Raw genomic sequence first — 25,726 nt, 5'->3', positions numbered from 1 at the left:
TTAATTGCCATGTCTCCTTAAGAATGGTGCATAGTGGCCATGATTTTTTTTGTTTTTTCCTTTATTTTCGTAGATAATGGGTTAAAAAAAATCGTTGAAAATAAATGAAAAACTGACAATTGAATCATTAAGGAAAAAAGAGTACTATCGTAAGTCTAGTTGAGTAATAAGAGTGCGTCTAACAGTTGCATTCATAGGACAGCATCATATTTTGTATGTTATGTACATACTTAAGGAATGACTACTTCCTTTAGAGATATTTGTAATTATATTGACACTATTTGACAGAATACTCTAAAAATCAATATATAAAAACACTTAGAATAACATGGTACATGTCAGATTTTGTACAGTTTGAAAATTATGGTATTAAAGTATCTAGAAACAAAAACAGTTATATGACCAATGTAAAGTAACAACCTTTTGGATAAAAAAGAAAATGTAGATATACATTTGCATAGGAAATGAAAAATTCACACAAACGTTGTTATATCGTGCATAAATGATTATTATTTCAATGTTACTCACAGTTACATTCCCGTTTAACGGTAGCTTTAATGTTTTTTTTTATATCTTGAGATTAAAACGTTTGGCAAATCTGTTTAGTTAATGTGTGCATAGAGCAGCTAGTGCAGGTGGCAGCAATTGCAAAATCTGTAAAACGCTCTGTTCTAAAGGTCTAAAGGTCTTCTCCCGCTTAGGAGAAATAAAAGGAAAAAGAATATGTACACAATTTTTTCATTCTTTTTCAAATGCAAAAAGATTAATCGCATGTAAGTATCCGTGACTTCTTTTTAAGAATATATAAAATATAAATACTTAGCGTAGTATACAATACTGTGTTGCATGATACAAATTTTAAACATTTTGAAAAGAATTCTCATATATATCACTTTAGTTGTAAACCGAGGTTTAAGAATATGTAAAGACATACGTGCATTAAATTAGCGCATCTTTGGTAGGTCTATGTTTAATATCTGTCAAGGATGAAGTAGTTAATAGGAAAAACACAACAAACTGTACATATTATTATCTTGGATATGGTACGGTGGTGTATTGTTAATCGTAGATGTATTTCTTTTTAAATAAATTGTCAGCAATTACGAAGATACAATTAATTACATCCGCACAAAGTCACGGATAATTCAAGGTACATATGATAAAAATGTATGTACAATTGTAAATATGCATTCAGTTATACACCACGAAATTTTGTAAATGTCATTTCTATATCATAAAAAAAAAAACGTGTTGGAAGGTGTGCAGATCACGGTTACAGACACATGATATCGTATGACAGTTTTGTTAAATTTGTCTATAAAGTACTTGACTTGTTTGTTTCTGTCGTAAATGAAATTTTGAGCGAGGTACAAACTGCGATGAAAAAACTATGTAAATCAATGGTAGTGAGTTGCATATAACTCGACTTGATACTGTGTAAAGTCTTTGAAACTTTATATTATTAAAGTCATATTAGTGGTATAATAACAATGTTTTCATCATTCATAAAAATGTATAATATTATTATCTATGTTTATTCTAAGAGCAGATAAATAATTTAAGATACTGTATCTTTGACTAGGGAATAAAATCACAAACACTATAAATTTCTTTTTCGAATCCCATGCATATAACAGAGATTACAACTAAAAATGCTCCAACGATACTGGTGGATGAAGGATGGTCTCCAAAAAAGTATACTTGCACAACATAGGCCAATATGATATCCAATGATCTAGTCACTGATACCTTGCCTGCACCTTCTATTTTTAATGCATTAGTTACTAAAATTTGACCACACAATCCGGTGAACGCGACTAATAGTATTTTAGCCCAAGTGATCCAATCGAGGGATAGTTTCAATTTTTGTTCATGATGCTCCGATACAAGAAAGAAAAAGAATACTGACGTAACAACCGACCACCAAGATATATTGAAGATTATCGTAGAATAATGAATTTCCGAGCACTTTCTCATAATAACTATGTTGAGAGCTGTGAAGAATGTTGCCAGTATTGCACATATGTATCCCATAATATTGTATGGTTCAGACCTGTGTACCTAAAAAAAGAACGGGGTTGGTAATTAGATAGATTTTGTGAAACCATTAATGAGTAAACACCGTACTAACAATTTGTCTCTTTACCTGAAACAGAAATGGTGGTTTAGATACGAAAACCACGCCTGCAAAGAGTGCACACACGACCATTACACGTAATATTCCACAAGGTTCTTTTAGAAAGATGAATGATAATGCAATAACGATGACTGGTGAACTAAATATAATAGTAGTAGCATCTCCTATGGCTAACTTTCGAAAACTGTAATACAGCAACGATAGGGTTGCACCTCCCACTATTCCCTACGAAAGACAGTCCATTAGAGTTAATTCGTAATTTCACTTATTTGTATTACTTATTACGGAAAAATTTGGTGTTCTACCAATTCTTTAAAATTAACATACCTGGAAGTGTAGCAATATCCTTTGACCCTTGGGACCGAAAAGACTTTTGGAAGCTTTAATCGCTGCACCAGCCATAACTAACATTTGTAAGATAGATCTGATTGCTAACAACACCATAGGATCTACATTTTGAATTGCTTTAACTAACGCAGAGCTAATTGTGAAAAATGTACCGGAGAGAAATGCTAAGAATACACCAAACCATTTGGTACCCTCTCGATACGTTTCAGCGTTGTTTGCGAATTGCTCTGTATATTGGTACGACGGATGTATACTGTTGTAAGATGCAGTAGACTCTATGCTGAACTTCATCTTCATGATTCCACTTCAACTTAACAGTTACGGAATACAATTATACTGGATAAGATATCGACGGTATACTACCGTCCACCGTCTGCCGTCTGGTACAATTAACATACAGCTTTGCACGTCAAAACAGCTTATGGGGGATTAATGACGGTAGGAAGGATTTGGAAAATATAACAGCGATCGGATTGAGATCTGCTAGGCCGTTGTAAATCTGTAAAAACTATATTATAGTAAAGTATAACGTAAACGAGTATCTAAAACATTTATCACTCTGGTTTCTGTAGCTGTAGATACTTTTCGAGTTTACTATTAGCACATAGGAAGGAGTTATCCCTGTAAAATAGAATTTCAAGAATCACGTAGAAAAACATTTTATTATAAACTTGTAATGTAAAGTTTTATAATTCTAAATTGCAATCATATATACTCAGTCGTTTGTTTCTTTATATCACTGAGTATGCACAGAGACATATATGTGCAAAAGAGATTAGTCCTTTCCAAACTGCAACTTAGATGTTGGCTGATCTATGCGGTAGAGCACACTACCCAAGTTAAAGTACCCTAAATATTCAATAGTTTCTGGTGTTGTATCAATATGATAATGGCCTCCCTCTCCATGATGAGAAAAGCTGTGGAAGTGTTGAACACGAAGATCGACGTCCTAAAATGAAAATTAACACATACGTAGTACGAGATGTATTCACGCGTGGCGGAAGTTTAATGAAATTACACTTACACTTTCAGAGCTGACGAATGTACCAACAGCTACAAGAGGTGTTGACATGTTATAAAAATGTAACCAATTGTTAAGTTCCTTTTCTGTGTTCAGTGGGGTTGTAGAAAAGTCGGCCATAACGTGCTGCTTAATTTTTCCATCTTTCATTAAAAATGTTCCTCCTAATCCTATAGTTTTCACATTTAACATCAGTGTTTGCATGATATACTAAGGATAAATATATTGTTTGTAAAATATCCTTACCCACAAGATTTTTTTCATAGTGTTGTGCCATTGCCTTTTGCATACACGCAATGAAATCATCATTGCCAGTGCGCTTCTTGGCATGTACTTTTAATACTTGTCCTGGTTTTCCATCGCTAACATACAAGTTGGCCAGTATAGCTAATCTTGTTTCATTATTAGGTAAATTTTCCAATACACAGTTTCCATTTGTTTTATCAACAGATGCAATATGAGTTCCACTTTTTACCCCAGTGGGTGAGACTATCATATTCATCATAAGCTAGAATTTTATATCCCATGAATGTATTATTTGAGTTAAATGAGTGAGAAACAGGAATTATTAAACTTACCTCACAATTGCAATTTAAGTGAGGCCATGGTCCAGCACCTGCTCCAATAACAAAAGGATTTTTGCAGCACTGCAAGTGTTTCAAAAGTTGTTGTACATCGTACAATTTATTCCTGTGCACAAGGGGGAGCAGGAAAGATGGACCACCAATTTCCAACACTGTTGGATTACCTCCTAATCCTAAATATTTAATATAGTATTTTAAATATGAAAATATTTACAACAGTGTTTTACATTTGAAACATTAATTACCTGGTGCAGCAAGTGTAAAAGGTTCCTGTGTTAAGTCTGGACAGTCAACAACTTCAACTTGGACATCAAAGAAGTTTCTGGCCAATCCTTCTTTTAAGACTGCAGAAAAGAAAAAATGAAATGTTGTGCCGTTCAATGTTATTTAAAAACTTCCATTACATTTTAATGCTAAGTAATAAAAAAATTACCGTCTTTTATTTCATCTAGCGGAGGTACATGTAACTCTTTTTTTACGATGTTAATTTCATTTACATCCAAAGTGGCCATAGTCGATATGTTAATCTATAGTTAAAAGAATATTTATTTTTGAAATAATCCTAATAAGAAAATGTAAAGTAATACTCTGTTTGACAAAAAGTAAAACAAGGTATTTTGAACGTAGTACTTGATCTGCAGAAAAAGATTTTTACTTGGAGAACGTTTAAACGTATTGTGCACAGGACATAAAAGAACTGACGGAGGGTCGAATAAATTTTGTTATTAAAACCTCGCTCTTATCTAATCATATGTTTGTGCACGATTTGATATCGTGAAATTAAAAACTGTATTACATTCGATTATTCGATTGCAACTGCGGTAACATGAATATCCAATATTGATCTTAATCTTTGGATCGAATTTGATTTGATTCAACGAAACATGTATACATGCACATTCTCTATATAGTAACATTGAATAATACTACAAGAATATAATAATTTAAATTCTCTTCAAAGCTATTTGAACAATGTTTCGTCTTTAAATTATGCATGATGAATAATACATAAACGAATACTTTAATAATAAATGTTATGATCATACAAATAGAATTATAAATAATAACACAAATATCAGTAACATAATGACAGTATATTTTTCAGTGAAGTGACGTAATCGCCATACATTATTCTAGAAAAAAAAGACATCAAACTTAAGATAAGATAATATGTTCTGATTGACGTGGAAAGTTTCATCTCGGATGAGATACAGGATATATCTAACATGAAATCTTTTTCTGTTCCCTACTCAAGGGGCTTTAAAGTTTTATTGCCATTTTAACTCTTTCGGCCCGTTAGTACAATGTTTGTCACGCTTCTATTTCGTAATTGTTGTATGGTGGTACAAAAACTGTACCGCCTAATAAAATTCAATCCAATATCGTATAGGGATAATTGTTGTATTAATACTATTAAAACGGTCTTTGGCCTCTGTACCTAAAAGAATTATAATAGCATCACGACATTACATATGCCAAATTTTGGGCATAATTACAGAGAAGTTTGCTCGTGTACAATTTTGTCGTCAGCTACTAAAAGCGATCTTATGAGGGGAATACTGTATTTAATTTCACGGTGCTAGTGCTGTCTTCATTGTGTAGTACCATCTGAAAGCAAAATACGTTACTAATTGTCTAATAGCTTAAGCTTTTTGTGGTAGATGACGCCACGGGTGATTGACTACATTTATTATTACGCGTTAGAAAAGTTAATTAGAAGCTTGACAGTCGACAATTATTAACATAAAATCCAACAATCAATCTGAAAGCATTGCAGAAAATATTTAATTGTAATTCTGGCGATTTTTCTGGATTTTTTAAATATATTATGTATCATTGAACACCACGATATAAGAAAGAGTTCTCACTTAGGATAGTAAGATTCAGATTATCAGAGAGGAGTGGGGACATTGACTACCGGCGTGGAACTCAACGATAATATTATTTTAAAATGAATTAACCGCCATTTAATGTTTGGGATGAAATGTGCTCGCACTTTGAATGTATGCAGTTATTTGATTCATTGTAAATATCTATTAGTCTTACAGTAACTGTGTTATACATGTTCTCTTAATAGCAGTCAGAGAAATATGTCTCCAAAGCGTATAAGGGAAGGTAGGCAAATGAAACATTTCAAACTTTATTATGTAGACCATTGTTTAAAAAACATCAGAGATTTTTCACTTTCAACGAATAATTAGATAATTTTATTGTGCTTATATCTGTAGATTCATTTTATGATATATATAAATGTATCTTCGTATGTGTACCTTATTATTACTTTGGCTTAGCTCTAACAAATGTTGCATTTGTGTATACTTTTTTAGAATACAGAACACCATCGTCTGTCAACACAAGAGCTAGAAGGAAAAAGCAACACAATAATGACAATAATACAAGCAACAATGTACATTCGATAATTAACAAAGAATCAAAGAATCTGAGATCAGAAAAGAAAGGTAACTTATTGATCAGTACAGACATGGAATCTATACAAGTATCACATAATGATACTTTAAACGAGACAACAGATAATTTATCTTCTCGTAGAATGTATTTCAATAATCCTTCATCACAATTAAGGACACCAAAAAGCGTGTCTTTCACAATAGAGTCTCCAATGGCATCACAAACATTTGAGAAATCATCTAAAAATAACAGCTCACAGTTAAAGTCAAATGTATCCAAAGGCCATGTAAATGCAAGTCTGTCGATAGATGAAGTATCAGACTGTGTCGAAGATGTCTCAGAATCAAAGAATAAAAACAAACGAGCGACTTTGAATACTACGAAACAAAGTCTAAAAAAATCCTCAAAATCTCCAAAGATTGTTTTAAAATTGTCGAAATCAAACTCTGCATCCAAGAAAGAACAATTATCAAAATTAAAGATGTTAGACAGAAATGAAACCAAAATTTCACCACTGAACAGAAGAAAGTCCATTATAAATAATATAATCATAAAAAATACAGCTGGGTATGACACAGATGAAGTTGTTTCTACAAATGGGAACAACATAAAGGATACTCTTCTGTTAAAGAAACCAGTAGTGATACTTCAAAGACTTCCAAGTATTACTCCATTTACATCGTTTTTATCTGCCTCAATGGAAATGTCTGTCAATGAATCACATAACTATAATAACAATACATCTCGGAAAATATCAAAATCTAGAGTTAGAAGATCCAATTCGAATGCTAAAAATAATGATAAAAGAATGATTAGATCACCACACAAATTACAAGAACCTGTGGCTGAACCTTTAATGTCCTCAACACCCACAAACTGCAGCAAACTTCAAGAAAGAAGTGGTAAAGACAAAACAATTAAGACATCTTACACACCAAACATCACCTTTGATATGAACAATTCTGAGACATTAGATAGTAAACAACAAATCAGTTTATCAGCAGAAACTGAGGATTCAGAAGCAAGACACAAGAATGGTACATACGAACTTGTCATGCCTAAAACACCAAATTTACGAAGAAAGCTACGTGAAATGCAGAACAAGGAAATTGACCAAATAAATTCAAGTAAAAAAAAAACGAGAAAAGGTTTCAGTCAACGTTCTTCGCCGGACATGAATAGTACGTACGAATTTCTGTTACGAACGTCACCCAGCAACAAGGAAGTTACTCCAAATCCAAACCACACTTCTCCCACAAAAAATGTGAAAAAAAATGTTTCAAAATTACCACTTGTCCTGGGCAAAAAATCGAGTTACAGAAGCAACAAAATCGTTTCAACTACTGCATCTGTTACCCCGTTGTCTAAATCTCGTAGCAATTCGAAGGCACCTAATAATGCAAAAACTGTTTCAAAATCGTCGCCATTTGTTCCCTTTATTAAAAAGCCAGGTAATCTTCGTCAAAATTTAATATCTAAATTTATTTTATGTTATCTAGCAGAATGTGTGTCTGTCTCTTGATTATTTTATGAAACGTTGAATTAATTCGTGCAAAGAACACGAAATAACAAATATTTACTATTTTAGATCCGAAGAAATCCGCAACAAAAGAACTTCCAAATTTCGCTGAAATTCATAAAAGAATGTTTGCCAAATCGGAATCTGTTGTAGATGCTAAAAGACGATTGGAGGAAAGGCATACAGCACTGAGTAATATATCACATTCCTTTAGAACTCATTATTCAGTTTTCTTTTTCTGCAAAAATTTATTATCGATGTCTCGATTTTCTATCTCTCTTTTAGCTACATTAAAAATCAACGATTTGCCAGGATCTAGTACTAAATTGAAGAAAAAACCATTATCTCATAATTCAAATAGAAGTCCTCATAATCGATTCGGATTCAAGATAAGGAAAAACGACGCTACGAATTGCATTCTAAAGAAACGGAACTTCAGGTATTGTTGTAAAGACTTTTGGGAATTTGTGGTTGTAAAAATTCTAAACACCGTAAATCATCGATGAGTGTTCGAAGGTTCCTAGGCACTGACACTGAGTGTTCAGACGTCATTCCCACCACTGTGCGGTTGATTGGTTCCACGGGGAACTCCCCAGTGATAGAGACGACGTCTGAACACTCACTGCCGAGGAGCCTTCGAACACTCATCGATGATGTACTGTAAACCCCTAGTATTCCTCATCTGCTGTTTAATTTTCAGAGACAAACAACAGCAACAAAATAGAGCGATTCTGCAAGGTGTCAGAACAAATCGACGTTTCGAACTTCAAATGAAGTTCAGAAATATAAAGCCCTAAAATAGGTAGCGATCTTAAAGTAAAGTTGGTGGACTGTCTCCTCGAAAATCTTCAGTATTTCCATTTAGATTTATTTTTCATCGAATAACGATCCTTTTTTTGATTATGAATTCAGATACATGCCTACCATCCGATGACTTCAATACATAATACACGTTTCGTTAGCTTAACAAGGCACATTATTTTATGTAGTTATAAACTATTCGAATGATTGTGTTTAACACGTTGGCGCCCGATTTTTGGCTTGTATGGTTTAAATCCTCGCCGGTGACGCAGATCTGCGACAACGGGCGCCAACGTCTTAATATACGTTTCATCGGACAAATCTCACGAGTCATCGATGAATATTGAATAAAAAAAGTGCAATGATTTCATTGTTATCAGACTGAAGTATCAGGCGGCGGACGTAGTTGTTTAGCCAGTCGTTTATCGCGCGATTCTTAGGAGTGAAAGAAAGAACGAATTTCGTGCTTTATCAGGGATTATTGGTAATCTTATATCGTTTATATTTTCATGCTCGTTTTAAATGTTTACAAAGGAGTGTATGCGGCTCTGTTAATTATCGCTATTATTGCTCACTCAGAAAGCAAACGACAGCGACACTAGCTGGTTTGCGACTTATTGGTAATTTAACATGTGTCACTGTTTATTGCCAATTAAAGTCAGTACGGTCAGATCACGATCAATCTGAATTTAGACTGTATCTTTCTCATTGAATTACGGGTAAGCTATAAAGACCACTGTCTGATTTGACGTGATCTGACCGTACTGTGACCATTAGTGTGAATCTGGCTTAAAAATTCCAGCTCATCTATGTATCGATCAAGCCAGGCCTTGTATAGATGTTTTCACATATTCATAAAATTTAACTTTGTCTGTTGATGATATGTAATAAAGTTATATTTGCATCGGTGAATATAAATCATTGCGCCTTTTCCAATCCGCACTTCAGTGTGATCAAAGAACTTAACACTATTCGGTGTTCCCAAGTCTAAGATCTCAACCGATAGAGAAAGACCGACTTCGACGTTGAAAATCAGAAAAGTTTTTCCCCGTGCTAAACTTCCTCAAATATTTCGAACTATAAAATCAAGTGTAATTGCCGTTTTTACATCTCAAACGACGCAACATTAATGCGATCGTCGGTGAGTTTCGAACTCGGTTTTATTTTATGAATTATTAATATTGTTTTACATTAATGCGCCACTGAGGTTACACAAGGTTGCTAAGATTCTTATTTTTGAAAAGATCGATCTCTTTCCAGGCGTTGCAAAATCTTTTTCGAATTCCTTTTATAAGCATTTATATAATTATTGTTATAGTTATGTGTACATAAACTCTGTTGTGTTCAATGTGTTCTAACAAGAGTACAGTCACAATTGTTTATATTTGTTATTTTTCGTTTCGTAAGTGCGCTAAAAAGTTAATATCTGTGAGTCTAATGACAATATTATATTTAAATTTTTCTGAGCGATCGGTTTTTGAAGTATTGAACAACCAGATCGTAGTACATGTCAAAATTCAACACTTTTCATGTGTACCCTGGGCGATTTATACGAAAACAGACATTCTTTAAGTCTTCCAAAAATTGTATCCCGATGATTTATACAATACATATGATGTGACCAGTAATTTACAGCTAGAAAATGAACTTGTTCGATCAGCTGATTCAATTTTTGAATCTACAAATCTTGAGGCTTTTCAAAGCGTATTTTCTACGCATTTCCATACACATGTATGTGTATATGTATATGCGTGCGTCTTTATCTACATAATACCATTTAACTTAACTGATCAATAAACTATCGAACTTTTAATTGAGAAACGCATAGTAAAACGTTAATTACAAAAAAATCTAGTTTATTTTATTATAAAGAAAAGGTAATGAAGTTTTAATTTTGTAATACATACAAAGAGATAAATATGTGTATATACATATGTATATTTAATAATGTTTGAAACATTTACAGAGTGTATGTCGGTAAGGTTTGTTCCTCTTATCTACTGCAATATATGTTCATCGTAGCGCCCCTTGGTTTTACAGAGTTAGATGGAGAATACGACGACGACACAACGGCGTACTACTATATATATTTACGTACAATTTGCAAACAGCTGTTTCAGCTGAAATTTCCGAAATCGTATTGCTCGGAAAGAATTTTATTTAAGCGTGGTATTGCTGTCACAATAGAGGAACAAGCACGAATAAGTTACAAGTCGTAAATGTTTGAATTATTTCGAGGTCTACTTATTTAATGTGAAGGATAGTCGTGGGCTCGAATAACGCGATCAACATACGTACATATGCACTATCCCCGAGAGTGTTTCCCATGTCAAATTAGCTGTCAAATAAATGGACGTAACCTAAACACGAAAAATCAAAGAAACCAGTAAAATTATTAAAATGGATGTCGTGACGACAAGCTTGGAGGCTTTGATACGTGAGTTAAATTCTAGTGTTTCCGTTGTAGTCGCTACAAAAATTTGGTAAGCAACATTTACTTTACAGAAAGAGTAACGAATCCACAAAATCAAAAGCCTGATGTACCGGCCACCGAAGCTTTCTGTGTGATGATTACTAAAGAACCAGAGGGTATTCAGATCGGCACCAAGTTGTTGGCATTACATATTCAATCGTCTAATGAATCCGAAGCGCTTCAAGCCCTCGCCGTAAGTTCACATTTTACATTTACTTCAGGTTTAGAAATTTCGTATTTTCCCATTTTCCAATAATACCCTGTTGATATTTGAGATTTCAATAATTTTATAGCTGTTGGACACATGTATGCGAAGATGCGGGTCGTCTTTCCACGCAGAAATTGGTAAATTTCGTTTCCTAAATGAAATGATTCGTTTAGTTTCACCAAAGTATTTGGGTGGAAAAACACCTGTTATGGTACGTCATAAAGTATTACAGTTGCTACACGTGTGGACAAAGGAATATCCACGCGAAGTTAAAATTAAAGAAGCATACGAAATGTTGAAAAAGCAAGGTGTTGTCGAGGTTAGTTTTATGATTTATTTACGCATTCAAGACCGACGTATTATTATAAGACTATCATCAGTAGCGATAGGTGTGCAAACAGCCAAGTTCGAACAATCTGATGACTCATCGCTAATCCCCAGCAACTGGCAATGCTATGTACCCTCTGTAAGTGACCAACATGCTGAGTCATTGGCTAAACGAGTATTTACATGACCCATAAGCTGGGTCATCGGTCTTGAATGTGTTTGCATCTACTTTAGCTAGTTAACGTTATTTCTGGTAAAACGCACCAGTAAACAACGTTTGTATACCTAGGATGATTCGTTGTGCACGATTAATGCTTCAGAGGATACGTTGAAAATGTCGAAAACGAAACATACGATATTCGATGATGAAGAGAAATCTAAATTGTTGCAAAAATTGCTTCAAAGTAAAAATCCCGACGATTTACAAGCTGCAAATAGATTAATCAAAACTATGGTGCGAGAGGTAAGGAAACAATATCAAAACTATAGCATACGGTGATCGTCCCGTTACCGGATTCTAAAGGCAACTGCTTGCCTTTCTACCCCAACAGCGGGACGATCACCTTGTATATAGCTATGCTCAATACGTTAACTTTGCAGGACGAAAGAAGAGTACAGTTGAATTCACGTAGGATAATGGAATTAGAATCTGTACATAATAATGCAAAATTATTGTCGGAAATGTTAGATTCCTATAATTGCAATGAAACTAGTGGCGAAGATCTCGAGTTGATGAAAGAATTAAGACAAGCTTGTGAAAGATTGAAACCAATTGTACTTAGACTAGCAAACGAAACACAAGATAATGAAGAGATGCTTGGTAGGTATTTTATAGCAGAACAATCTATTCAAATGAAATACAAGACTGCTAGTAGAATATTTTCATCTTATCCAATGGATCATTCTGCTAAACGCGATTCATAGAGTTTTCTGTTGTTGTCGTTACTATTACGAAGTCAATTAGAAAAATCACAATTAGCTCGTACAGTGACAATCGAGATATCTCGATGACATTCAAAAAATCTTCACTAGGTGATGTACTTGCGGCAAGCGATGAATTGGGACAAGTGTTTGAAAAGTATTCCGCGATCATTGTCCATGGTGAACGCGTAAACCCTAAAACGGATTCTAACGCAAGCCCGTATTTATTAGATTTGTCGTCACCGATAGAGAACAACTCTGTCGAAAGTAATGAAACGACTAAAGATTACGATGCAGCGACAACAAATCATCAGTCGGACATGGAAGTTTTAGGGGACATTTTCAATTCATTAGGAAAATCTGAAAGTCCAGAAATTTCTTCCATTTCTAGCCCAAACCTCTTAATACCCGATACAATGATCATGCAGCCAATCAGCGTACAACCTACAAGTAAAAAAGGTCTGTTATGCCGACATGTATAACGCATGTTTCCATTAATCGAATAATACCGAAGCTTTGAATGGATTAAATATTTTTAATAGCGGATTTGACCCGGTTACCAATGATAATAGACAGTTATTGCTATACCAATAGACAAGAAAGAACAAACAGTGTTTAAGAAACAACAGTCTTTAATTTTATTCCATCGCCAGGTGAAACAATCGACACACCTGACAGGAAAATGGACAGTAAAGCAAGAGCATTGGAGGAACTGAATGAATTGGGGGAATCTTTGCTTAAACAAAGTTTATCGGGCTCAATGACAAACACTCGGTCCAATTCAACAAGGTCGGTGAAACATGTAACGATGGATGATAAATTTGTCACCGTACAATATATTTGTTGTCGCTTTGTGTTGTTTATTTCATCGGTTTCTATGTGTTTACAGTAAGGAAACTGTAAACAGTATGGTGTTTCCAGTTGTGTCAGAAGATTCTAATTCGACCCCCCGTCCGCGTAACGGATCTTCGCATGTTTCTGGTTCATTAGACATTGGAAATACAAGGAACGGCAAATCAGCTGATGCCGATGAAAAAACGTCCATGTGTGGTAACAGTACCCAATTAATCGCAGAGGACACTGCTTCGGTGACGTCAACGACAGAAGACATTGTTTGTATAGCACCCAAAATCAAACCGTTGACTGACATTAATGTTAGTCTTCAAGATATTAAACCAGGTATGTACTGCTTTGCTTGTTTGGTTTTTTTTAACTAGATTATCAAAATTTTATAAAAATTGCACGTTTTATCATTATTTCAATAGGCATTAATCCACCTATAACTGTGCTCGAAGAAAAGAATGGTATAACCGTTGTGCTTCATTTTGCTCGGGACAATCCCAGGGAAGATGTGTTTGTTGTTGTAATTACAACGATGAGCAAAAACTTGAAGCCACTTAACAATTACTTATTTCAAGCAGTAGTACCAAAGGTAAACGTAAAATGTTTATCTTTTGATGGTGTTCTTTGTTATGTTCTATTTTCTCTGAATACGTATGAGCGTGATAGTTTAAGCTTAAAGCATAAAGTAGAATATGATATATTTGGTAATTGGCCGATTACGTAATATTGAAGAATTTGCAACTGTGTTGTTAACATTTGTCGTTGGTAATATTCTGAATTTTAATTTACAGAAATGTAAGTGTCGGCTTCAGTCACCTTCTGGAACCGAATTACCGGGACATAACCCATTTCTTCCCCCATCAGCAATCACTCAGATTATGTTAATTGCGAATCCCAGTAAGGTAAAGAAATAATGAAAGTCTTTGTTTCTCTACGAACGCTTCGATTAGTATTCATTCTAAAAAAAACATATCTTCGTTGCAGGAGACGGTGTCCTTAAAGTTTATGTTAAGTTACACGATGGACGACGAAACCTTTACAGAAATGGGGGAAGTAGAAAAGTTGCCTTTACTTTGAAAAATGTTTCGTAACTTTTACTGGAAGTTATTGCAAAAACTATGCTTAAAAAAATTTCTAGGAAAAATGATTTTGGAATCATTTTAATGAATGATTAAAAATGAATATACACATAATTTTAATATACATAATAATACTGAAGTCGTTCCTGGACAACAAAGAGTTACCTTTGTTCTGATTCATTTTGTTTTTATCAAATCATTCTAAGTAATTTTCGTTGTTTATTAGCACATCGGAAAACGGAAGATTTTTATAGATAATTTTTTGATCTCTATACATGTTCGACTTTACACGCAGAACTATTTTAAGACTGGAATTTAAACGTGATAAAATGTGTAAGAACACGATGATACATCATATGCAATAACATTAAAATAAAGACAATTGAGAAATAGAATATACCATGTTACGTCCTAGATGCACAGTCATTGACTAATTAGTATGTTAACGACAGAGATATTCTCCGTCGTCAAATCATTACGTATATGCGACATATATACAGTGGTTTATTTGTGAATTTAAATAAAGGACGTTCTGTTTAAGAAACAGAAAGTACTTCGTCGTGAAATGCAAGAGCGGTGAGTGCTTTGGTATGGCCTACATATTCTCGTTCCACAGTTCCTGTTGATACGTTCCACAATCTGGCAACGCCATCGGACGAAGCTAAATCGTACAACGTGTTATAGTTAAATATGAACGACAAGTAAATATAAAAGTTATACGAAAATATTTGTCGTTACCAGTAAATATGTACTGCGAGTCCGCGCTAAACGCAGCGTCCCAGACCCACCGTTTTGCCTCGTGCTGAAGCACTTGTATTTCTGAAAAATCTGTTGTTTTCCAAACTCGTGCAGTCTGATCAGCGGATGTGGTCACTAAAAGTCTAAGAGAAGACGTATCGTGAATTGCAGACAACGTGTATAGTTTTATCGACCGTACAATATCATCCACGAGTACGTATGTTCCATAAGGAAAATATGATGCACCGCTTACGTGGAGTCTGGACTGAATTTGCATCGAAGAGCGTAACGTTTATGCGCCAGAAGCTTATGACGAGGATTAAGGCGCGTCGGTTCCTCGCCGACGCCACCTGTTAACGTCCAAATATAACAATGACCTTTGTTATTGACTGCTGCCATGTATGTACCGCTTTGATCGATAGTGACATCTTGCACGGATGCCTCGGCTTCTGGTATCTATGAGTAAAAATCATTTCGGTAGGTTTCAATTGAAACACAAACTGACCCTAAGTACAGTGTTTAGCCACTTTTCAAATTATTTCATAAATTTCTACCAGTTGTTCATTATGATCAGAACGTAGATCCCATAAATGTATGACACCGCTTTGGTCACCGACAATAAGTTCTGCTTGATTAGGATGTAAACACACGCAATTTACAGGAGCTGATACTTGAAATATCCTTTGACATTGAAAACTACTTGACCTGCAAAATATTATTGTCACTATAGTCTTCGCCAAAGAATAGAATCGTAAAACCAAGCAGACAGTAAAGTAATCATGTTCAGAGCTTTAAAACAGCAATTTAATAAAGATGAACTATGGTTAGGCAATAGTATTTTCCGTTTTATTGCTTGGAACCCTACAGCTGCAAGCGATACACGGTATGATTATGGCGGCATTAATCGGTACTGCCGCTCAATGCGTTAATTTACGATTATATTTTGGCTACAACGAGGACTATGCTGCTACTAATGCTACTACTACAGACTCCTCTCGAGTATCGTCTGGCTTCTCCTACACGATTATACTCGAGCTTCAAGCAAAAAACGAATTTACGAGAGTCTGAAGCATTTCTCCCTATAAGATTATTGTCCTGGGCGCGGATCCGACTTTGAGTCGATAATCGAGAGGAGTCTGTACTACTGTTATTCTTCTGATAGCATGTCCAATTTATACAATTCCAAATTCCAGACATTTACCGGAGATCCCAGATGCGAGCTGAACAATCTTCACCACCGGTATACATCCATTTTCCATCTTCCTAAGCATAATAAAAAATACTAATCACGTCATGATTAAATCCTGCATTAGAATCAATTATAAACATTCTTCAAATGATCCGCATTGTTAGATGATGAATTGTTACGATAAGACACCTGGAAACCCAAGCCTGTAATGTTCTTTGATATTCCTTCGTAATTAATAACTGGATTCGGATTACTGGAGACTAAGTCGTACATTCTTATATGCTGATATCCCGCGGCGGCAACTCCATATTTTTTTGGAGTAATGTCCAATGCGTTAACTTGCTATGGACAAAGCGTTAAATAAAAATTATTAAGGGAAAGATTAAGCAAACACAGACTTCATTGTTATATTTCGAAATGATACCGAGTCTGTGTGTTCTGCGGTACGTTGACACACTCCAGTGTGAGGTTGCCATAATTTGATGGTATGATCGTAACCACCTGTTACGAGAATTACTTGATCGTTGTTGTAAGTGCTGTCTGCTGTCATCTATGAATATAGGTAATAGAAATTAAAGTCCGATTATGATTTCTTGTATTCTTTTACTGTGATCTTCGAACGCTTTCCAATAACTTGTCACGATTCATTCACATTTGCGCATTTTTAAACATATACTGACGGTGAGTGTACACAACCAGTAATTCTATTTAGTTTTGTACAGTAGGTTATGTTACAATAAGAGACCTTTTCTTCAGAATAAAACTCTCATTACGACGAATCTTATTAGATGAAATGAAACCAAAAAGTATCAATAGCAGAAGTATTTCCTTTATGCGGAATAACAAGTTCGTGTCTGTCTGTTATCATTGAAAACTTCAAACTAATCGTGAAGAAACATTACGCATTCACTTCACTTCGCAGGTACTAACTCCATCTGTATTAAATACCGCTGTTCGTTCAAGTTGATTCAATATAGATGTTCACACTTGATTAAAGTGAATCCTCATTTCATCCAGTTTATTTTCTAATCACTGTGAAATAAGACAATTATTCATTCTTAAAGTAATAAGTGGAAATTTTCTTCGGAACGAATCTATCATCCCGATTCGGATAACATTAATCGACGAGACAGTCAAGGATTTACTGGGTGTCGAACATTGACGTTAAGGAAACAAATTTTTTCGTACAAATGTAAAACTAGTAATTGTTTATTTAGACTTAGACGAAATTAAACAATTTTTCAACTTTCAGCCGTTAAACAGTAACAGTGTTTCTCGTAAATTATAATTACAAATAATGATTCTTCGCATTAATTTAGACTGGAAATTTTATTTTCACGTTTGTTTAAATTTCCTCTACTTTATATACATTTTACAATAATGCTTCAACGTTTACAAACTAACAAAAGCATAATATTTGGATTACGTTATTCAATGTAAAATACAAATCAGCTGCAGGTATTGTACCCCTGCAAAACAATTTTCATAAAATTTGAATTACTTTTGTTTTATTTTCTTGTAATTATTAACGACAAAAAGTGTTACTAAAAAAATGTTATAAAATGATAATTTCATAATCATAGAAAATGAAACTCAATTAATGTTGCGTTTCAACTTAGTCACGACTTGTTTTCTTCTTGTTTTATAAACCAATTATTCCATTTTTTCTTTCATTTCTTAAATATGTACGCATTTGGTCATCAATCGACGTTGCAACGTACTGTTATGGGTACACGCTAATCCGACGGTAACTATAATACTAACGCGACAGTGTCTTATGCAAAAATCGCATGGCAAATGTACAAAATTATGTGCCGAACAAAGAATCGATAATACTTGTAATGAAATCTGAAAAAGTGGACATATGAATAATATGTATATATATATATATATATAAGTGGTTCTATTCGCATATACGAAACATGACATGCGTATATACATTTACACAAAATACGCTATTGTTCCCGCGTTTACGGCAAAACTTTAAATGAAGGATGAAATGTTATTTTTTTTAAAAGAACTGATATTTACAAATGATTTACAGAATATGTTACAGTCTTTTCTTTGGTAAGGATCCGAAAGCCGATATTACCGTCGCTTTGGTGCCAGTCGCAGATGACGTTAAAGTAGTAAGCGTCGGTTGAGATAGTAAAACGGTAGGCTTTACCGAGGCAGTGGCTCCTGTCGCCACTTGATCCCATTTACTCTTTCTCTTCTTAGCATCGTCTTCGTTCCCACTAGAACTATTGGGTCGTTTAGCCGTACCGGAGACTATCTCGATTTTCGTTTTTTCCTTCCTAGCCTTCTCAAGTTTGTCCATTTCAGCTTTCTGAACCTTGGCGAGCTCCTCGTAGTAAGAGTCTTTACCCCATTTAAACGGATCGAATCTGTCTGGAGGATAATTGGTGCCCAATTCGTTGATGCTACAAAACTGAATAAGTTTCTCGTAAATGGATGGATTTCTGAAGTCTTTCCTTTGCTGTATAACTTTATTCATGTCCAAACCGCCGCTCTCCATTTTCCTGAAAAGTTTAGTTATCTTCTCCTGTAATTCCACAGGACACTGCCCTGGCGGTTCCGGTGGTATGGTCACTCCGTATGGATCAACCTCGTTATCTGAAACTAATTCTCCTTGACAGGAGGGAGAGCGTTCCAAAATCGAAGGAAGCCTCCCATTTTCGGTAGGCTGTCCATCGATCGGTGTTTGAAGCACTCCCTCGTCATCGGAGACTATTGTGTCGTCAAAGTATGAAACCAGTCTCTGCACCTTAGACGTCACATCTGTCACTAAGGTGGGTGCGTTTGACAAATCGTTACTAGACTTGCCACCAACGCTGGGAGCAACGACGGGACTATTTGAGGCTGATCTGCCAGATTTGGGACTGGTGAAAGCCTGGGGCTGACCGACTTGGGCATTATGCGGGGCGGCCCCCTGGGGAGTGTTCGAATTCTCCTGAAGGTCGTCTTCCACCCCGTCTTCGCCCTCCGAGTCGGTATAGGTGGCCGTGAGAGATGCCAGAGCAACACTTTGTACAGACATGGTTAGTTGGCTTTGAGTGTCCGCCGTACTACCAAGCAATATTTTGTGTTGGAACTCACCGATCTAGCGTCGAGTTGTATGCCTTTTAGTTGTAGGGCTTTTGTATATGCAAATATGCCTGTCTATATAGACACTAACTATGCCCCAAAGTTTGTTGGAATGTTTTTACTACTATACCGTATCTGAAAAAAACATCAATGTACAAACATACGATTTCTTATTTGATCAAAGTTTAAGAGATTTACAGTCGCAGTTTTTCTTTTCAGTATAGCTTTTGCAAAGATATAGCGTGGTCGTATATTAACACATCGAGCGGTGACACTCAGGCCCGTGTTGTGCATTCCGCTCTTCGTACGGCCCTGATCGAGGTTTTAAGTCCTTAGCCTTCATATTTCTGTCAATTCGCATGTTCCAACACCAGAAACATGTTCACGTTACCGTTCGACTGATTTTACGACTACGTTATATCTCTGTGAGGACTATACCTAGTCTATTTTGCACTGGCAAGTAAATCGAGAAAGACGTAAGAAATATGATGGAACATAATATATAGAAGTTATGCGTTCCTTTCATTTCTAAGTACTTCAACTTCCAGGAAATTCGATTGTACAAGCATTGTCATAAAAATTGAACAACTGTCGAATTTTTATTCGTCACGCACATTTCGCACGGATTTCATGTGCACTCTATTGACAAGTATATTAGGTTATGTTAATGATTATCGAAACTGTATATACGTAATAACCATAACTAACCTGACTATCTTGATCCACCCCGATCTTTTCGATTACACTGTACCTGACTTTCCGTTCATTGCAATCAACTTATAACATGTTAATCATCAAAGGATTTTTGTCCCATTAACCGAGACGTCGAATGCTATCGATGCATCCCGTGGCGTATTCGGGCTTCTTGCTTTCTTCTTTACCAATTTCATAAATGCGCGTGCGCATCATTTCATAGCAATGGAACGCTATACATATATGTATATATGTGTATATATATATATATATATATATATATATATATATATATGTGTGATTACGAGTGTTCATTCACATTAAAGATAGACTTCATACAACAAAAACATGTGACTTTCAGGGACGTGGCACCACAGACGAATTACATGTAAAGATACTTAGATCTACATCTTACAATAGGGAATTTCGTGGCCCTAGGAATCTGTAATACCGATGTCTTGTAAATAAATAATATAGACTGTAATAATTGTTAATAAAAAGAAATTCGGGAAAATTTGTTTCCCGCGCATGTATGTTACAACGAGCTTTTGACATAACAGGAAAGCGAATCTGTAGTGAAAATGTATTATGTCCTTAAGGCTATGAATTATTTTCACAGATACCTAGACACCAAATTAATGTGCACATGGAGCATTGCGCGGTAACAACATAACCTCGAAAGTATGATTTATAACCTATAAAATGAAATCGTTAGTTGATTATCAAACATTATAAATTAATAAAATTGTATGACATTTTCAATGAATGGCGCAGGAGAGATAGAAACGATTTATTTCAAGAAAATTATTTTGTGGATCCTATACAATTGTACGAAAATTGATACGGAGCGTTGTATATACTATAATCTGACGTTTTTTTCAATTGTTGTGTAAAAAATGGTAAGTACAATAAAACAGTGTTAAATATTATACTACAATAAATGTAGTTTTACTGGCACTAACGGCTATACTTTATTTTAGGCAAGAAACGCAGAAAAGGCAATGTAAGTATTTTCAAATTAACTTTCTTCTTTTGTGTAAATTAAAAATGTTCATTTTATAATTTGTTTGTCTTAATAGGACCACGCTTGCTCGTTGGAGAGCAGCTCAAAGCAACGAAGGAGCCAGGAAAGAACAGGAGAGGAGGCCTTACCTAGCATCCGAATGCAGAGATCTTAGGAAAGCAGAGAAGTGGAGGATGCAAATAATTAGAGAGATTGCAAAGAAAGTAGCACAGATACAGAATGCAGGTCTTGGAGAGTTTAGAATCAGAGACTTGAATGACGAAATTAATAAGTTACTGAGAGAAAAAAGACATTGGGAGGCTCAAATAAAGGAGCTTGGTGGTCCTGATTATTCCAGAGTAGGGCCGCGTATGTTAGATCACGAAGGACGCGAGGTAAAACATTGGCTTTTCTTTGTATGCTTTTCAGTTTAGAAGATACTGAAGTTTAACAACGAGTACTGAATTCTCTAGGTACCTGGAAATCGTGGCTACAAGTACTTTGGAGCAGCGAAAGAATTGCCGGGAGTTAGAGAGCTCTTTGAGCAAGAACCCCCTCCGCCACCTCGTAAAACTCGTGCCGAATTAATGAAGGACATCGACGCTGATTACTATGGTTACAGGGATGATGACGACGGTATATTATTACCATTGGAACAGAAAGCCGAACAAGAGGCGAGAGAAAAGGCTGTGAAAAAATGGATGGAGCAAAACGAGAAGGACGAGCCGGATGCCGAAGAAGAAGATGAAGTAGAGATCACTGCACAGAGACCGATACCGTCGCAGCACGATATTCAGGAAGCGTTGCTCGCAAGGAAAAAGCAGGAACTGTTAGAGAAATATGTACTCTGACGGATTTTATATTGTCCTGTTATGTGTTCAATAACAACTATTTCGTAAGTTTATTCGTTTAATTGTATTAGAGTACACTTTTATAAAACGCGACAGATATAATAATAATAGTTATAATTAATTTGTAAGTAATAACATTGATTAAGGTAATTACTTTGTGCAGTAGACGTTCAAACTTCAATTTAATACTTATCCAGAGAGAGAGAGAGAGAGAGAGAGAGTGCTGTAGATAAAATATATAGATAAAAATCCAACGTTAGTCTGTTTATAATCCTCGCGATCGTTACTCGTTATGTTTTTGGTAATTCATCTTCTTTTCATTTTTATATGTTTCTTATCGACAATGTAAGCACCTGACACTCGAGAAAGCGACACAATAGACTAAGAACACCAGAGAACAAGACAGCACGAATTACTGTAAGAATTCTTCGCCGTGTACATACATCCATACGTCCGCCGAAACGGTTACTCAGTTAATGAAAATTTAATCGTATTCCCATACGTTCTCTACGTATGATCAATGTTTTAAAGCGTTTATCAACCGAGCTTTCCTCGTTCACCTTCCAGCGCCCAGAACAAAATCGATTGGTCATTCAAGTCCTTGACCAGATTCTCCTTTTCCGCGCCACGTAACTGTCAACTTCTGATATAAACTATGCACTTGATTCTGTTCCATTTACGGAGGAAGAATAGCTCCGCGAAAACAGTCGTTCGCGATACCCTCGATACGATTACGACTACGTTGTAACAAATTGGAAACGTTCGAAGGCATAGAAATTACCCTGAAAAAGCTCTACCTATTAACGAAGTACACGCGTCAATCCCTAAATGCTTTCGGAGAAACTGTTCCACACACGCATACACACACACACACACACAGTGGACTCTAACTATATTGCCACGAGGCACTTCCCCTTCACACGTATTGCCACGCACACAAATATCGCTCTCGCACCACGTTATGTAGACCGTCCCCACCAGCACTTTTGCGCAGACACTGAGCCCAAGGCTATGACGATAGAACTTAGTATGGAGGGGGCTCTGAACTCATTGCCATTTTACTCCGCTACAGTCACGACCATGGCAATATAGTTAGAGTCCACTGTACCCTCGCGAGCACTCGGCTTCCGCTAGGAGAATAAATGGTGTAGAAGAAAAGTCTGTTAACACGTTGACTGCCAACTACGAGATAACTCGTATTTGAACCATTGCAAAGAGGCTGGATTATTTAAATACCATTACAATACTTTTCTGTAAAATTAATATCACAGTATAATTTAAAACAAGACAACCTACCTCTATCGACTAAACGCATACATTTTCGACTATTTATGATTTAAAAAACGAAATAAAGCGCGTCTCGCTACGAACGACCTTTTTCACTGTGGCAGTCAACGTGTTAATGATCTCCTACCACTTAGATTTTAAACCGAATGTTAATTTGGCATACATTTCAGTAACTCTTCTCAACCACCTAACTTTTTCCTCTAGCGTAAGCCGAGTTTACTCGTCGGTGTACCTAGAACGCGTCGGTCAGCTCTCTCGACGATACGGGAATCAACTGAACGTTGCTCGTTCGCGAGCCGCCGCGTTACAAATTTCATCTCTGATCACCGTTCAACATCGTGTTGTTTATAAACAGACTGTACAATACACAATTACGTCACCAGGACTCAGAAGTGAAAAGTATCCTAATTAACGCTACCTAGAGTCGTGCCACGCTCTCCAGAGGGGTGGGACTTATCGAGGTAAGACTCGAACGATTCGATCGCGCGCTCTTCGTTCTCCACCGTGGTCTCTCTCACGTTTCCACAGAAAAAAAAAGGACATTCCGTAATCGGGCGCATCGACTAACGTTATCAACTATAAGACTTGCAAGCGCTCTTCTAAGAATCTCTTCCGTTGAAGGACAATGCATCGCGAAAAATAACAGGCTGCTGGGGGAATAATGAGCAAAAATTCATGCGTGCGGACGCGACGCAAAGGAACTTCTGAGTCCTTGCAAAAATCGCGCGTTATACTGTGTTCTACGACCTAAAAATAGACGTGAAACGAGAGTGGCAGATAGAAAGAGAAAGGGAGGAGAATAGTTCGAGCATGGATTAATCGTCCTTAATTACTTAAAACGCTAAAGCTTGAAAAAGTCAAGCGTTGAACGATTTCACAGCATCTGGTTTTAGTTTTTATTCGTTAATCAGTCGCCCCGCATTCGTCCGGTTTGAACCAATCCCCCTCTAATAAATATGTCGTGTATATAAACGTATATATACTATATATATCGACACTACGATCACAACTGCGTTTACGGGAATGCGCATTGCGAGTTTATTGTGCGTCATTTGAATTGTGAATTCCTGTTCCTATCGTATACCTTTCCCTTTAACCAGCCCGCTCGTTAACCCCCTCGAAAATGCTCCGATCGGTCAGTCACGCTTCCTATCAACGTTACAAACACACGCGATATTTTACACGACGGAGAAACAGTGTCGGTGCCGAATCTTAGCAGATTACGCGACCTATATAAGTCACCTAACGGAATCTAAACCAAGCTTATTAATTGTAATGCTTCTTCGTCTTTCACACCTGTACACACACGCTTTCCGCCCGTCTGAAACACGTTCGTTGTCCCTTGCACTACCTTCTCAAACTTGGTAAATAAATACCATTCGGATGTGCTAAGAGGTTCTTAGAGGGGGCACTTCCCCTCCACACGTATTGTCACGCATATAAATATCGCTCTTCCATCACGTTATCTACCCTCACGAGCAAAGTCGGCTTCCGCTAGGGGAAAAAGCAGCGTAGAAGATTGTTGAAATTTATGTCAATTTAACATTTATTTCAGTACTTAAAACAAATTTACCAAGTGGAAGGAGGTCCCTCTGCTACGTCACTTTTTTCCCTAGTGTCGAGTTTGCTCGCGAGGGTACTTGTTAATTTTTTCGAATCAACATTGGCGACAGTTCGTTCAACAGTTAACAGAGATCAAAAACATGCACGGGACAACGAACGCATTAACCGGATTCGACACAAGTACGAACGAGAAATGAACGTACAGAGAAGAGAAGTGCGCGAGAAAAGAAAGAAAAATACAAGAATTTCACAGCCTCGCGTTCCTCTTCCTCGAGGTGTTACACTGCTCCGATCGGGGCGTTATCGGTCCGAGGCGCGCTCGCACGGTGAAAGAAGGTTAAATTCGTATGCGGTCTCGTGGGTCAATCCATTCTCGAACCATGTGTATACATCGTCGAGATATCCAAGATTTATTTGGTATCGACTTGTACGAACAAGCGTTGCGATATCGAGGGTATATGTATAATTAGGGATGAACCGATCCAAGTAAATACAAATAATACATATACATATACTCGGATCGATCAGAGCGATTCATTAATATGAAAGTTAATGAATGCGAAGGTGGTTGTCGTCCCAGTTGTATTATTTTGTTAATTTAATGTTCGTTGGTAAAATATATCTTCATTAAAATCAGAGATGAGC

General features: G+C 36.1%; 7 protein-coding genes across 8 annotated transcripts; 3 read left to right on the top strand and 4 right to left on the bottom strand.

Moving 5' to 3' along the window:
* Positions 1-1,578: 1,578 nt before the first annotated feature.
* On the bottom strand, positions 1,579-2,776 carry LOC107194951 (solute carrier family 35 member G1-like). The gene is made up of 3 exons (XM_015584661.1): positions 2,465-2,776; positions 2,147-2,362; positions 1,579-2,061 (listed from the first exon to the last, which is right to left on the bottom strand). The coding sequence occupies exons 1-3, from the start codon at positions 2,774-2,776 to the stop codon at positions 1,579-1,581; spliced, it is 1,011 nt and encodes a 336-aa protein (XP_015440147.1).
* Positions 2,777-3,128: 352 nt separating this feature from the next.
* On the bottom strand, positions 3,129-4,638 carry LOC107194863 (ester hydrolase C11orf54 homolog). Its single transcript, XM_015584570.1, has 6 exons — positions 4,524-4,638; positions 4,336-4,434; positions 4,085-4,263; positions 3,753-4,014; positions 3,510-3,676; positions 3,129-3,434 (listed from the first exon to the last, which is right to left on the bottom strand). The coding sequence occupies exons 1-6, from the start codon at positions 4,600-4,602 to the stop codon at positions 3,261-3,263; spliced, it is 960 nt and encodes a 319-aa protein (XP_015440056.1). The 5' UTR covers positions 4,603-4,638; the 3' UTR covers positions 3,129-3,260.
* Positions 4,639-6,056: 1,418 nt separating this feature from the next.
* LOC107194760 (putative uncharacterized protein DDB_G0285119) lies at positions 6,057-9,754 on the top strand. The gene is made up of 5 exons (XM_015584451.1): positions 6,057-6,205; positions 6,418-7,950; positions 8,088-8,210; positions 8,304-8,457; positions 8,719-9,754. The coding sequence occupies exons 1-5, from the start codon at positions 6,181-6,183 to the stop codon at positions 8,813-8,815; spliced, it is 1,932 nt and encodes a 643-aa protein (XP_015439937.1). The 5' UTR covers positions 6,057-6,180; the 3' UTR covers positions 8,816-9,754.
* Positions 9,755-10,922: 1,168 nt separating this feature from the next.
* LOC107194695 (ADP-ribosylation factor-binding protein GGA1) lies at positions 10,923-14,764 on the top strand. Its single transcript, XM_015584355.1, has 11 exons — positions 10,923-11,256; positions 11,325-11,485; positions 11,586-11,819; positions 12,117-12,290; positions 12,428-12,647; positions 12,860-13,207; positions 13,402-13,537; positions 13,638-13,927; positions 14,014-14,180; positions 14,383-14,493; positions 14,576-14,764. The coding sequence occupies exons 1-11, from the start codon at positions 11,220-11,222 to the stop codon at positions 14,666-14,668; spliced, it is 1,971 nt and encodes a 656-aa protein (XP_015439841.1). The 5' UTR covers positions 10,923-11,219; the 3' UTR covers positions 14,669-14,764.
* Positions 14,765-14,768: 4 nt separating this feature from the next.
* On the bottom strand, positions 14,769-17,501 carry LOC107194694 (target of rapamycin complex subunit lst8). Its single transcript, XM_015584353.1, has 8 exons — positions 17,343-17,501; positions 17,022-17,147; positions 16,787-16,939; positions 16,610-16,671; positions 15,963-16,113; positions 15,662-15,864; positions 15,409-15,551; positions 14,769-15,331 (listed from the first exon to the last, which is right to left on the bottom strand). The coding sequence occupies exons 2-8, from the start codon at positions 17,145-17,147 to the stop codon at positions 15,207-15,209; spliced, it is 963 nt and encodes a 320-aa protein (XP_015439839.1). The 5' UTR covers positions 17,343-17,501; the 3' UTR covers positions 14,769-15,206.
* A 913-nt stretch (positions 17,502-18,414) lies between these two features.
* On the bottom strand, positions 18,415-20,531 carry LOC107194831 (SAP30-binding protein). 2 transcript variants are annotated; one of them, XR_001516347.1, is made up of 3 exons: positions 20,393-20,531; positions 19,697-19,819; positions 19,568-19,623 (listed from the first exon to the last, which is right to left on the bottom strand). XR_001516347.1 is itself a non-coding variant. In XM_015584535.1 (2 exons), the coding sequence occupies exon 2, from the start codon at positions 19,635-19,637 to the stop codon at positions 18,648-18,650; it is 990 nt and encodes a 329-aa protein (XP_015440021.1). In that variant the 5' UTR covers positions 19,638-19,819; positions 20,393-20,531; the 3' UTR covers positions 18,415-18,647. The 2 variants fall into 2 exon arrangements, 1 of the variants encoding a protein (XP_015440021.1); XM_015584535.1 differs by having other exon boundaries at positions 18,415-19,819.
* A 515-nt stretch (positions 20,532-21,046) lies between these two features.
* Positions 21,047-22,340, top strand: LOC107194776 (pre-mRNA-splicing factor ISY1 homolog). The gene is made up of 4 exons (XM_015584469.1): positions 21,047-21,276; positions 21,358-21,380; positions 21,457-21,775; positions 21,854-22,340. Exons 1-4 carry the CDS (start codon positions 21,274-21,276, stop codon positions 22,229-22,231), a joined length of 723 nt encoding a protein of 240 aa, XP_015439955.1. The 5' UTR covers positions 21,047-21,273; the 3' UTR covers positions 22,232-22,340.
* Positions 22,341-25,726: the final 3,386 nt, after the last annotated feature.

This window comes from Dufourea novaeangliae, unplaced genomic scaffold (genome assembly GCF_001272555.1).
Source record: "Dufourea novaeangliae isolate 0120121106 unplaced genomic scaffold, ASM127255v1 scaffold8, whole genome shotgun sequence".
NCBI lineage: Eukaryota > Metazoa > Arthropoda > Insecta > Hymenoptera > Halictidae > Dufourea > Dufourea novaeangliae.
This window is presented reverse-complemented; position numbering and strand designations above follow the sequence as displayed.

Bases quoted from the DNA above. Each gene is read 5' to 3' on its own strand.
- LOC107194695 (XM_015584355.1), top strand. From the start codon at position 11,220: ATGGATGTCGTGACGACAAGCTTGGAGGCTTTGATAC. The intron at 12,291-12,427 runs GTAAGGAAACAA...TTAACTTTGCAG, and splicing joins TCAAAACTATGGTGCGAGAG to GACGAAAGAAGAGTACAGTT. The intron at 13,928-14,013 runs GTATGTACTGCT...TTATTTCAATAG, and splicing joins TCTTCAAGATATTAAACCAG to GCATTAATCCACCTATAACT.
- LOC107194951 (XM_015584661.1), bottom strand. From the start codon at position 2,776: ATGAAGTTCAGCATAGAGTCTACTGCATCTTACAACAGTATACATCCG. The intron at 2,363-2,464 runs GTATGTTAATTT...TGTCTTTCGTAG, and splicing joins GGATATTGCTACACTTCCAG to GGAATAGTGGGAGGTGCAAC. The intron at 2,062-2,146 runs GTAAAGAGACAA...TTCTTTTTTTAG, and splicing joins AACCACCATTTCTGTTTCAG to GTACACAGGTCTGAACCATA.
- LOC107194831 (XM_015584535.1), bottom strand. From the start codon at position 19,637: ATGTCTGTACAAAGTGTTGCTCTGGCATCTCTCACGGCCACCTATACC.
- LOC107194776 (XM_015584469.1), top strand. The intron at 21,381-21,456 runs GTAAGTATTTTC...TTGTCTTAATAG, and splicing joins AGAAACGCAGAAAAGGCAAT to GACCACGCTTGCTCGTTGGA. The intron at 21,776-21,853 runs GTAAAACATTGG...TGAATTCTCTAG, and splicing joins TAGATCACGAAGGACGCGAG to GTACCTGGAAATCGTGGCTA.
- LOC107194863 (XM_015584570.1), bottom strand. From the start codon at position 4,602: ATGGCCACTTTGGATGTAAATGAAATTAACATCGTAAAAAAAGAGTTA. The intron at 4,435-4,523 runs GTAATTTTTTTA...TCTTTTCTGCAG, and splicing joins GCTAGATGAAATAAAAGACG to TCTTAAAAGAAGGATTGGCC. The intron at 4,015-4,084 runs GTAAGTTTAATA...ATAAAATTCTAG, and splicing joins ACTTAAATTGCAATTGTGAG to CTTATGATGAATATGATAGT.
- LOC107194694 (XM_015584353.1), bottom strand. From the start codon at position 17,147: ATGACAGCAGACAGCACTTACAACAACGATCAAGTAATTCTCGTAACA. The intron at 15,865-15,962 runs GTAGAAATTTAT...TTTTACTCATAG, and splicing joins CTGATCATAATGAACAACTG to ATACCAGAAGCCGAGGCATC. The intron at 15,332-15,408 runs GTAACGACAAAT...TGTACGATTTAG, and splicing joins CTCGCAGTACATATTTACTG to CTTCGTCCGATGGCGTTGCC.
- LOC107194760 (XM_015584451.1), top strand. From the start codon at position 6,181: ATGTCTCCAAAGCGTATAAGGGAAG. The intron at 7,951-8,087 runs GTAATCTTCGTC...TTACTATTTTAG, and splicing joins TCCCTTTATTAAAAAGCCAG to ATCCGAAGAAATCCGCAACA. The intron at 8,211-8,303 runs GTAATATATCAC...TCTCTCTTTTAG, and splicing joins GGAAAGGCATACAGCACTGA to CTACATTAAAAATCAACGAT.